General features: G+C 43.9%; 1 protein-coding gene across 1 annotated transcript in view; it reads left to right on the forward strand.

Annotated features, from left to right (window-relative positions):
• The window catches only part of LOC115376252 (neural-cadherin), a 376719-nt gene extending 363386 nt beyond the window's left edge, over positions 1-13333 (forward strand). The window contains exons 36-37 of the mRNA XM_030075748.1: positions 7949-8103; positions 11164-13333. Coding sequence (XP_029931608.1) covers positions 7949-8103; positions 11164-11802 — 794 coding nt within the window. The 3' untranslated portion in view covers positions 11803-13333. The remainder of the gene's footprint in view (positions 1-7948; positions 8104-11163) is intronic.
• Positions 13334-13646: the final 313 nt, after the last annotated feature.

The following is a 13646-nucleotide window of genomic DNA, read 5'->3' on the forward strand; positions in this document are numbered from 1 at the left end:
ACCTGATAATGAAAACCGGGCTTGTCGTTTACAAGGCATGTCTAAAACCAGATGACTGCTGCATGTCGGGAATCACTGGATTTCTAAAGGTGCATGTAAACACACTGAATTACAGAGGAATAAGAAACATCTAGTGAGGAGGTAATACCCTGACTGCACAAAATAATCCCATTTGGCACAATAAAGTGATTGATTGAATTGAATATGCCACATATCGGAATAGTAATTTTGTTTTATTATTTGTTTTTTTGGCTCCACAAAGAAACAGTGCCATTTACTCACTCTTTGCAATGCTGAGAAGCTGAAAATGGCAGCGGGAGTGGAAATCAGAGATCTCAGTGTCTGGCCAACTAATCATTGGTATTGATCAGACTGCATCATCCATAACGCAGAGGTATTATGGAAAGCTTGTGGCTTTTTGAGCAATGGAAATCGTACATATATCACAGCTTTAACAATATTGCACAGTTACAATAATGCGATTACTTTTTTCAGTGACGAGTCGTGTTGCAGATTTCAGCTTCAAACTCAGCAATTACATTACAGTTATTATTACCGGTAACAAATCTGTCAACTGCTGTATTTTTTTTTTTTTTTTTTTTTTTTTTTTTTTTTTGCTAATCCCTGGTTGATTTACTATGGGCAGGTGACATTAACATATGTGCATAGCTTCATTTCACACAGCTACTTTAGACCTTAGTTTTGGAGCAATGTTTCAAATAAAGCGATAACACTTAGTGGTGGGCAGCCAGGCTGATATTATTGCTCAGATTAGGTCATCCTTTTTTTGACAGTGGGGTGCTGTAACGTAATGTAATGTACTCAGTAATGCATAATATATTACATTTTCTGAGTACCTTGCCCAGTATCGATCATCAGCGTTAATTCAAATCTATTGGTATCGGCCTTGGAAAGCCCATATAAGTCAAAGCCTAATATAAAGAGAGAGCAGTGAGTGGAAAAGAAATGATAAAAGCAGTGCTTACAGACGGATGGTTGCAGTAAACAGAATTAAAACTTGATGAGGCTAATATCTATAGTATTTTATTGATTTGTCTCGATGTTCTCATAGACACTGATCTCGTTATTGCAGTGCAGCTTGGGTATTGACTCCCTGACTGGAAACCCCATTACACACGCTCACCCCGCCGCCACAATTCAAAATGCTCAAGGTAGTATGCATTTCCCCGCACCTCGGAGAGCAGCGTGCCAATTGACTCTGCATCCGGACCGAAGTGAGGCGGGAGGACAGGAATTTTGAGAGGCCCTCTCAATCGATCACTAACCGAACATTCAAACATTATTCACGCTTGTTCTTTTTGGTTCAGTTCAGAAAAGAAATCCTGTGGTGCCCTCCTTAAGTTGTTGTCAACGATGCTCACAAAAGGAGGGATAATTCAGAAAAAATTCCTTCAGAGAGTCAGTTAACCCTCCTGCTATCTTCAAATTTACTAACATTTTTTTTTATCAATTAGAATCAGTTTGACCCCAGCAATTTAAACCCCCAGAAAAACAGTTATAATAAACATTGTTACTCATGGAAGTAAATGCAGTGCCTTGGCATTTTGACAGATAGACTTAACAAAATTTTAGCTGTGTGTGTGCATCCTTGTGTGTATGTGTTGCTAATGTACTAACGTGTAGTGGGACACAGGCAGCCTGGAGCTTGTGCTGAAGGTTAAGGAGTACCTCAGGGTCCTGACCCAAACTAGCGGTTGTTTTTAAAGGGCAATGCGATCGATAGAAACACACTTTAGTTGGGGGACAAAGAGGGCAAGGAGAGAGGAGAAGAAAAGGGAGGTGAAGAGGGGAGGAAGATAGTAAAAAGCAGTTAGAGAGAGCGGGGGCAAGATGGGAAAGGTATACCACGGATAAGTCACGGAGATAGACTGAGAAAGTAAAAAAAAAAAAAAAAAAGGAGTGATGGTCAAAGAGACTGTGGGACCTTGCAGGCAGTGTAAACAAATAAACACAATCTCTCTTTCCCTCTCTCTCTCTCTCTCTCTCTCTCTGTTTCACACACACACACACACACACACACACACACACACACACGCACACAAACTGAGTTAAAAACACAGATCAAATTCTCTCAATTTCTGTCTTTGCCCTCTGGAGAGGGCCTTTGAACAGAGCAGATTCATCTTGTGTGCCCTGACCTCCAGCTTCCTCACTCACTTCCCTATGGAGCTCACTCCAGCCTCCTCTTTTCAGCAGCCGAATACACACACACACACACACACACACACACACACACACACACACACACACACACACACACACACACACACTGCTCAGCAGATGGAAGGGCGAGAGAGTGAGTGCACACACATATAAACCCCACCACAGTACAGCGAGTGCAAAGGCATCCCTCATATTTACAGTTTCTTTTTTAAAGCACACATACTACAATACACGGAAAACATCGATCCGTGCAGTGCATTCATGACCGCAAGTCAATCGATGAGACTTCTTTGTGCGCTTCCATTCACTTCCAGCCTTTTTTTTAATTGTACAGTTATGACCCAAATAAAGTAAATCCCGCTACATACAAAGTGTGTCTCTATGGTGCCAGTTGTGAGGCTCATTGCTTGTTTATATATACTATATATTATATATACAAGTAGAGCCTCCACAGATGGAGTCCTGGCCTTTGTAGCGAGACTAGCAGACCTGCAGTGTGTCTTACTTTCCTCTGTGGCCTGACATCAGATTCACTGATAAAATCAACACGCCTGTTTCATCTTACTATTGTGTGCCAAGACGTGCCATGACACAAATGTCAGCACTTACGTAAACATTTATGATTTTATAAATGATCTTATAATGGATCTCAAGAAGCCACAGGAATATATACCTTTACATTTTTAGCTCTCTATAGCTCGTTAATAGATTTAGTCGCTCTGTTGCTGCTGCCAATGCTGAGGTGGCACAGGCGTAGGGAATCGCTACTATTGACAGTGAAAGCATGGATTGGTTGATTAACAACATTAGGCAGTGACCTCCACTTACAGATCCAGGTATCCTATAGGGATGAGGATCTTAGTCTCTGAGTGTTAGTTAGAAATCAGTACTGATATCAACTTGGGGAGGAGTATCAGCAGCCAGGGCTGTGCTTGTTGGACCCTGTCGAAAGAAAGGTTCAGTTGTCACCACAAGTACACCAGTATTTGACTAAGAAAATAACCTACATGTGTCTATTATAATGTTAACTTTAGGTTACATGTCTGTCTTTTAGCCCCATAAACGTATTTCTTTCAATGTGTACATTATCATGGATTTTTTCCATTTTCAAACAAGCTCAGACACGGATTCTGCATCTCTTTAAGTCCGATCATATCCATAACTATTGTCAGTGTTACATCAGTATCGCACCTACAGCTCTGTGAAAATAAAGGACTTTCTGTGAGGATACAGCTGATCACTGCGCCATCTGCTGTCTGGAAGAAGAACTGCACACTTGGCCAGGAGATCTAGTGGAATTACAGACATCGCTAACATTTTGAAACATATTTCTGTGATTCTTACAGCAGTTATGGTTAAAGAAAAGTCAAAGGAGGTTGATGCTCTTAGTTCTTGGTAACTAGGTATAAATATTTTCTAAATATCACCAAAAACGAGCACTGTTGCTGCTTCTAGTGCAAAGCCACTGCAGAGCGTTAGATACCATAGAATTCAAAAGGAACAAGCCTGTAATGCGGGAAAGTGTTTTCTATTGGATGAAAGTCAAGATTGATCATGTTTGCCACAAAAGTTTAAAAGTAAATTCCTTAGCTATATTTTGCTAAAGCAGCTAACCAGCTAGTCAGGGGTTTACTAGCCAGTAAGCCAGCTATAGTCCTTTCTATATCCATGCAACCATTGTAGTTGTTGTTCTGGAAATTGCCATCTAATTTGATAGCTGTAAGGTAGTTTAGTATGTTAATGCAAGAATGGAGTGTGATGAGTTTAAAAATGGCTGCTGTACAGGCTGTCCATTCATTTGCCATATACCCTTATTCTTGTTAAGGGGCTCACAGGAGCTGAAGCCTATCCCAGCATGCAGCTGAGTGAAAGGCAGGGAAGTACCATGATTGCAAGGTTGTCAGTCTATAACAGGGCGACCACACAGACAACCCTAACCCTAACACACTCAAACCTGTGGATGATTTAGAGTCTTCAAAACACCTGACCTGACTGTGGGAGAAAACTGGGAGGACACCCATGCAAACATAGGGAGAACATACAAACTCAACACAGAGAGGACTGGTGTTGAAATTCAAACCCTCAACCATCTGTTTGTGAGGTGGCAGTGTTAACCAACAACTGACACAAATTATTGCATGGACCTCCACTTGACAAAAGTTTGTCCCATAAGATAGGGGAGACTGGGGACAGTTGCAACGCTTTTTACATTACCCTCAGTTACTCAGAGACTATTTGGACTAGGCACACCAAATTTTTACATATTAAACCTACATCTGTCTGCTATATACCCATACCATTTAAAGGTGGCTACATATAACATATCAATCACAATATTTATTTGAATAAAGGAATTCAAACGTTGCAACTGAACCCAAACCTGGGGACAGTTGCAACACGGATCAGGGACGGTTGCAACATATTAAAAAATCATTAAATTTCACCAATTTCACTTCTGATTTTTGTCTGAATAAGCACAGTATACAGTATTAAAGTATTTACTAAGTTTTGTTTTGTGTAAAACACAGGCCTACCCTGAGTTAATGTGTAGATGTTACTGAAGCAATGTGTAGATGTTACTGAAGCTATAGAAACTCAATATGACTGTTTTCACAGGAAAATTTATTTAGTTTGTCCCATAGCACAGCACATACAACAATATACAACAATAACTAATTGCTCATTTTTGCTCAACAAGTTATTTAGGGAATTATTTTGTTTATCATTAGCATTAGTTTCTCATTATGATTGCCTGTTCTGTTCATCATGAGCAATGAAATATATTAATTGTGCCTATTTTGAGCTAAAAATCTTCAAAAATACTGTTGTGTGGTCTGTTTTGATATTAGCATAGGGACAGTTGCAGCTGTTGCAACCGTCCCTGTGGTATCAGTCATGACAAAACACCATGTGCTAACTAGCCACAGTGACATTGACACATGTAAACGGTGTCACTGAATAGTCAACAAAACAGTGATTCAAGCTAGGTAGGTTTGGATTCATTCATACAAAAGACCAGGACAGTATGACAAAAATACAGCTCATGAAAAAATCTACTTTCATACCTCCAAAACAGTTTTGCCTTGATAAAAGCTGGACCAGATGATCAATATGGCCACTCTCTTGTTTGTGGGTAGAGGGTCTAACTGAGCATGTGCAGTGTGAGTGTCATCACTCTAGCATGTTTCTGATTGGAGAAATAAGGCTTGTTGCAACCGTCCCTTGTTGCAACTGTCCCCAGTCTCCCCTACCCTGTTAACACTGTACACCCTCTGTGATTACAGATACTGCTTGTACCTTGTGTAACTGGCATCATTTCTGGTGCATTAAATTATTCAGTATTTTATTGTGAATCCTCTGAAACTCCCCAAGAGATCCCACCTTGAGAACATCACCTCATAGTTTTACAGCCAGCGTCTTTTGATGAGTATTAAGTTGAAAGTCAGTGCTGCTGCTTTCAGAGTCTTTGATGTGACCCAGTCCGAAAGCCCCAGGGCTCCTGTTCTCAACATGGACTCTGGAAACCACCAGGCTGCTTTTTCACCATTTTTCAGGGAAGCCCAGGGTGGCTTAGATGAGACCCAACACATTTAGAGCAGGAGATTGAACCTTGTGACCCTCCTGTCTGCATTTCAGCCGCTCCCGAACATCCCGACCACCCGGCGCAGCAGTCAGCCTGACGTTTCTCTTGCCCAAACTGACGTCTGTCGTTCTTTCAGCACCATTAAGAGCCATCAGGGCGCTCTAAAAATAAAACAGCGAATCTCCTGAAACTATTCCATCTTATAAATCTGTCAGACACAAGAGTTCTGGAGAGAGGGACAAGTTGACAGTAAATGAATATTGATTTTTCCTCTCGAACTGTGCGGCTGGTTTCTGGATGAGTGAATTTACACTTGCAGCGTTGTCAGAGCGTGGGCTGTTTAATCGGGTGTTATCAACACACAGGGAGTTTGAGTGCCGTCTGTTAGTGCGGTTACATGATGGATTGGCTCGCCGGGTTTTCGCTGTGATGTCGGAGAGGCGAGTGGATTGAATGAAAGAGAGGGGCTGATGAAAGATGGAGAGGGGAACAGTTAAGGACAGTGTTAAAAATGTAGTTAAGGGTGTGTTTGAATTCATTAAAGTTTCAACATGTCTCGCAGAGCCGATGTTTTGCTGCCCACAAATAAGATTGTTTTGAAAACCCTGAGCAGCCAAAAGACTCACGATGTATTACTGTCAGTCCCGCTTATTAGGCAGCATGTAATCTCTGCTGTCTTAAGTGGTGATTATACACATATTTTTACATAATGACATTTGAAAACATCATGACTTTAAAAAAAAAAACATGAATTAAATAAGAGCGAATTAATCAGTTAATACGCTTGCAATGTATTCCAAATGACCTCAATATGGGATATAATATTTTGCATTCTTCAAAAGTTGCTTCTTTTTTTTCTGATGTCTGCAAAAACAACGTGTGCGACTGAGCTGAAGGACAAAATTAATGACAGAGAATGAAAGAGCAAGAGTTTGTGTGGGTGTGAAGCAGATTTCCGTGAGGTTAATATCACAAAAAGGCAAGTGAATTCTGAGGCGCTAACTAAGGCTGGAGGTGATGGAGTGGGGAGTCAAGGCGCAGGGGATTTGTTAGACATCTCGGAAAAGGTCACAGCAACGCCGGAGTGGGAAATACATGCAGATTGGATCGGTTGAACTGCATGTGTGCCGCCTAGAATTTCCTTCTCGCGAAAAGTTAAATCTTTTCAACCAATTTTTCCCCCCCCTGACGTCAGTCAAAAGTCACCGACAGCTCCTTTCCCCTCATCTTTTCCCTCACATACATGGTTTATTATTAGAAACACCACCTGTAAGCAAATGAATATCTGGATTAAATAGGAATAATTCAGCTCCTGCAAATTTTCCCGTTAGTACTTATCATGTAATTAGCTCTCCAATTAAGATGGAGACGTCCAACCCTTCATTATCCATGCCTCCGTGTTAACCGCGGCGCTTTGACCCTGGGCGGCATCAGAGCCCCGTGGATATGTAACGCCTTTTTATAATTAAGGGCTGCAAGTGTGAGCAAATGCCGGCGATGTACACAGGCAAGGAGAGAATTAAGGGATTTGTTGATCAGCATAGTGTTATTTGTGTCGTGTTGACCTAAAAAAAAAAAAAAAAAAAAAAAGCTGCATTTTAATAAGCTGTGCTAGACTATCAGGCCGGTGTTGGTTACATTAATTTACATGGTCATTACGTGGTCAGATTATTTTTCTGTGTTTGAGAGGAGAGTTTTAGCGTCCTGTGATGGTTTAACGGCTTTTCCACCTTGAGTACCATTCTGGCACAAGCAAAGAGGCTGTGTATTTTTATTTATTTATTTATTTATTTATTGCCATGGAAAGGGTCAAATTTAAAGGCTGTCCAATATCGGCATAAAATATTGTCCGAAAAACACCACATTTAGGCGGCTCAACCCTGATCCTTGAAGGTGACTCCAATTATTCGGTCACAAGCTTCACCTCTGACTGTGTGTCATGATGATATTTAATGTCACAATTTTGGCAAATTATCCTCCAAGGTCGAGTTCATCTCTCTCTCTCTCTCTCTCTCTCTCTCTCTCCCTCTCTCACCTCACTCTGTGTGGTCAGAGGTTAACTGTATGTGATGATTAAGTTGTTAATTCACCGAGCTAGTGTATGTGCTAATGAATCTGTACCACTCTGTCTTCCTCCCCGTCCTGTTGTCTGTGTGTGTGTGTGTGTGTGTGTGCGCGCAGTGTTGCTGTTGGGTATTTTCCTGTACACCCGCTGGCGGAGCTACAAGGGCCTGAAGGAGGGTGTGTATCACGTTTCGGCGCACCACGACGGCTGGGAGGACATCAGAGAGAACGTCCTGAACTACGACGAGGAGGGAGGAGGCGAGGAGGACCAGGTGCTGTATACACACACACACACACACACACACACACAGATATACACATCTTTCCTTTGTCATTAAACTAACTTGTTTAATCCAGCTGCCATCATTCACACACATACATTTATACTTTAATTATATTTTCATAAGAGGCATAACGATTTTGTACCAAAGCTGAAATCTGTGTTCCTGCAGTCCTTGGTCTTCAAAACTGTTAGTTCTTTTGGAGCCCGATGCGAAATAACAGCAAACACAACTACACTGCAGAGCTTTCAGCACCGCCTTTGGTTAGTAATAACATCTGGCCTCGCCACGTACAAAAGGCTTTCTGTTTCCACGGTGCACAACCTTTACAAGCTACACTGGTAAAAGCCTCATTCAACGTCTTGTGTCGAATTGTCGGTTCGCGTTTGAAATCAAACAGAGAGAACAGGAATTCTCAGTCAGTTCAGTTTCGTTCAAGGCCATCCATGATATAACCCAAATCGTGGCCTAAAAAAAAAAAAAAAAAAAAAAAAAAAAAAAAAAGCCAAGTTACACTAAGTCAAGGCAAGTTTATTGGTATAGCACATTTCAGCAACAGGGCAGTTCAAAGTGCTTTACATAGAGCATAAAGGCATTAAAACGATATAAAAGCAACAGAAGAAAACGTACATTAAAAACAATTAAAAAGTGTTAAATTTAGGAATAAAAAGAAGCTAAAACGAGAATAAGATGACAAAACAGGACATTAAAAGTTACAGTGCAGTGCAAATTATTAACCCTCACTGTGGCAAACAGAAAAGTCTTCAGCTGTGATTTAAGCGACAAACTCAACCATGCAAAGGGTGAACTGTCACACCCTTAATATTGACACATACAGACGAATAGTGTAAAACACCCCCTCACTCACACACAAGCCTGCAAAGCCCCATTTACTAGCAGAGGACTGTAGTGGTACAAACACAGTGATGCAAGCGTCCTTAGTTTTGACATATTCAGCCATGGATTCTAGGTAATGCTGTCAATGTTTGTTTGACCCACAGTGGATACAATCAGTTCAATTGGGAATGAAATCCCACCATAATGTGTGTGTGTGTGTGTGTGTGTGTACTTGCTTTTTAATTAGGCCCACGCAAAACACATATCTTTCCCTCTCCACCAGCCAGTGGAGCCCACAAGCACTCAAAAGAAAAGAGGGCCTTAAGAGCTCACATAATATCACGGTTTTGATCGAAACAAAGACGAGTGCAGCTGATGGAGTGCCTGTGCCGGACACACACACACACACACACACACACACACACACACACAGGCACAGAGAGAGAGAACCATGACAACAGACACACATAAACTCAACATTATCATGCTCTGCTAATTCCCTCCCAAAAAAAAACCCCTCATGGTTTCATCCCTGTCACTCGACATCACACACATGCGAGCACGCTGCCCACACACACACGCAGTAATTATCCCCCGTAATAATAATAATGTCATATCATACGCCAGCGTGCCGTGCTATCTGATTCTCTAGAGCCGTGTCAGAAAGCTCCGGAGGAATAAAACACACGGGGCTCTGCGACATTTTCCACTCATCACATAATCAATTTTCACAGAGCGACCTACACCTCCTCTTGTTTCGTTCCTTCCTCCTCCTCCTCCTCCTCCTCTCTCTCCGTGCAGCCGGTATTTTTGTCTCTGCTGCCGTGGTTACAGTTTCAGTTCAATCACATTAGTGCTGAAGCGACTGTACACACACACACACACACACATATATGTATATATATATATAAAGTAGCTGAATGGACGTTCCAGGACCCCACTGTGGTTTTGTATATGAGGCATGCAGGCAGAGGGGGAGACGCCCATCTCGCCTCGCTTTGATTCACACCCACTCAAATTATGTATCTTACGGGTCACATGCAAATACACACACACACACACACTTGCATGACCACACTCTGGCTCCTTCCCAGAGACAGTAAATAGAGATAGATAGGACATTTAAACAAGGGGAACGCTGAAAGCAAATTTAACGGTGTGACTTGATCTTTTGTTTCCGCTCGCTCTCTCTTCGCTTTTCTCTGTGTCGCGTTTGATTCTTCATCTCTCTCTCCCATCTCACTCACTGCCTCCTCCTGCTCTTCTGCCTGTTTGCACTGTGCCTCTGCTAATGCTAATGTCTTTTCACCCCCTTATGCATTTTCTCTGCGAACCGGGGCTTTTCCCTCTTGGTGTATTTTTATGGATGCATGTGTGTGTCCTGCGTGTTTGCGTGTGAAATGATGTGTGTGTGCCTATACATGTGGACTGTATGTGACTCGGTTTGTGTGTGTGTGTGTGTGTGTGTAGGAGTGGGTCTTCTTGTTAAGTACTGAGAGAAAAAAAAAAATCAGGCTCCTTTAAGTATATAGGGCGATTGAACCCTTCACAAAGTAGCACTGAACACCATTTGTTAATGTTCTTTCTGTTCTTCTGTCCCTCATTTAATTGAAACTCTCACACGTTAGTCCATTGTAAGACATTATAACACTCATGAAAAGGCCCCTTTTTGCATTAATGAACTCCTGGCTTTTATAGACTAAGGGGGAACAGAAGATCTGATGGGGACTTTTCAGCGTTACTTTGCAAAATGGCTAAAATGTTGCGTACAGCTCAGGTGGAGCCTGATTTTTAGCTGTTAGTTTTTTCCAATACTAACACTGTAAGAGAAATTGTTAGACATGGCAGTGAAGTCAGAAATACAGCCTTCTTATGAGCTGCTTAGATATAAGTTTGCTATGGTTAAGATTACGGTAAGGCTGTTGAGATAAGATAAGATATTCCTTTATTAGTCCCACGTTGGGGAAATTTCACGTATTACAGCAGCCAAAGTGGATAGCAAGATATGAAGCATAATTTACACTATAAACAGATAATAAGTACCAAAGAGCAATATAAACATTATAAACAAGGAATGTAGAAAAATACTATATGAACAATTTAAACAATAGAAGAAAAAGGATGAATTTAATAAAATAACACAATAATCCCAAAATGGTGGTGATACAAACTTGGATTACGATCATGTGTTAATCTTGTGTTAATCTTGTCCAGAATGCCTACGACATGGCGGAGCTGCAGAAGTCCCTCCAGCCCAGTCCGGCCCAGTCGGTGCAGTACTGCCGCTCGCGGGCCCTGCACCACCCCCCGCCCCCGCCGCACCACCACCACCACCACCACCACCTCCTTCACCAGGCGCCCCCGGTGCCACCCGCCGTCCCGCCTCCAGACCCCCTGAGCCGGACAGCCAGCTCCTCCACCCTGCCCCCCTCCGCCGCCTCCTCCGCCTCCACCGCCACCACCACCGCCAGCATCCGCAGGGACGTCCCGCCCACCCGGCTCCCCGCCCAGGGCCAGGCCCGCCCGCCCCAGCTGGCCCGCCGCTCCCTGTCCTTCTCCAGCCAGGACCTGGCCCGCTACCTGTGCGAGATCATCCGCGACGCCGACCAGCACCCGGACACCGGGCCCTTCGACTCCCTGCAGGTCTTCTCCACGGAGGGCGGGGGCTCGCCCGCAGGCTCCCTCAGCTCCTTCAGCTCGGCGGGGCTGGAGGGAGGCAGCGGCGGCGAGGGAGCGGGAGGAGGAGGAGGAGGAGGAGGGGAGGGCAGGAGGGAGGAGACGCTCGGCGAGTGGGGGCCTCGCTTCGAGAAGCTGCGGGCGCTGTACGAGCGGGCTGAGGCCAGCGACCTCTGAGCCCTGAATTGTGAAGCGCGCAGACCGGATCGAAGCGCCGCGGAGACAGGGACCCTATTTGGCGGGACAAACGAGACCAGTCAATTAAAGATGAATGAGGCGGGAACTCAGAGAGAGAGAGAGAGGAACCCTCGCTCTGTGAGTGTGTGAGTGAGTGTGTGTGCGTGTGCGCAGCCCGCCCCTTGCCTGTTGACTGAGCGTTCGGCATGGCAGGCACTGCATTTACCGAATGATGAGCCCTGTCAATCACCGCCCGCCGCCTAACAGACAGATGAAAGCAGCCGGCGGTGCTGTGCTGCCGTGGATGACAATGTTGCAGGAGCAGACATTATCAAACCTGCCAGTCAGGTTCAAGCCTTCACTTACCTGGGCCACTCATCCCGACGGAGCTCAGATACGGCCGCGGCCCAAACCCAAAAGTCCAAACCGTCCTCTGATATTCGTCGTAAAGCTGCTCTGGATCAAGTGTTCGCGAATACCTAAAATGTGAGGTGTGAAGTGTGAAATGTAAATGCGTTGGCCGGGTGTTTTTGACGCGCCGGGACCAATCGAAAGCCACATGAGAATTACTTTGTGCCCCGATGCTGCTGGGATCTGTTTTCAGCCGTTGTAAATAACCACAGAAAGGACTCCGACATAAAGGATTCACTCTGCAAGGTTAAGTGATGAGACTGTGCAGAGGAGCGGTGTCATTTTTGAATAGCCCACACGACGCGGCCTCCTGGATCTTCAGTATATAATGGACATATTCTGTTCTCTCTGCCTGGCTGTACACAGCTTCTTTCAGTGTTTATACGAGAAAAAAAAAAAAAAAAAAAAAAAAAGAAGTGCTTTGACCGTCATTGGGTTGCAGGGTGACTATTTTTTTTTTTTTTTTTGTCTTTTCTGTAATGCGTCCTTCGCGGGGTTCAGTAATTCTGTATTGGTTTGGGTGTTTGAAGTTTCAACGCTCCGTGGGTTGTAACACATCAAGCTTTCTACTTACACTGCGCCCTCGTCTCCATTTGATTTCCTATTCTCATTCACTTTCCTCCGCCGCTCGCTTCTCCGCACCCGGGGGAGGGCACACAAAAATTCGAGCAGCTTTGTAACAGAGAAATGGGAGCGGACGTGCGGACCGCGGGAGGGAGGAAAATACTGGCTCTGCTGCTCTGTTCCACACACACACTGTTCCTCGGGCATACCAAACGTGGCGACTGCGAGAGACTGTTTTAACGGACTAGAATACAAACTATGTCAAACGGTTTTCCAAGGTGACTACCCAATGAACGGGAGCGAAACGAGGGGGGGAATTTAGAACATATAAATATATAAACCTTGTTCGCTGTGATACCTGTGTGCCATAGGAGACTGACGCACGCAAGCTGCTGAAGAAGAATAAGGGAACGGATCATAATTGTGGGAAAAATTGTGGGGAAATTGCGGGGAAACGTCTTAATGCTGCAATTACGGAGCAAACTGTGGGGTCAAGTGTTAAGTTGTTTGGCTTCCTTGCTATTCAGTGAGGCTGAGTCCTTTATCGCTACATAAAATCACCTCCTGCTGTTATAAAACTGCTGGGAACAATTTGGCTAAAAGGCAAAAAAAAAAAAAAAAGAACCCCCCCCCCCCCCCCCCCCCCCCCCCCCCCCAAAAAAAAAAAAAAAAAAAACAATGAAAAGGCAGCAAGCTGAGGACCGTGGATTGTGAATAGCACCTGCGCTTTTCACCTCTGATGAGAGAGAGATGATTACAGGGTAGCGGGTGAATCAGAGAGAGGGAGGTAGGGAGAGAGAGAGAGAGAGAGTGTAACCCAGCTGAACTCGTGCCTGGCTCTGTGTTAAAATGTGCCACTGGTGCACAGA

Source organism: Myripristis murdjan, chromosome 3 (genome assembly GCF_902150065.1).
Source record: "Myripristis murdjan chromosome 3, fMyrMur1.1, whole genome shotgun sequence".
Lineage (NCBI taxonomy): Eukaryota > Metazoa > Chordata > Actinopteri > Holocentriformes > Holocentridae > Myripristis > Myripristis murdjan.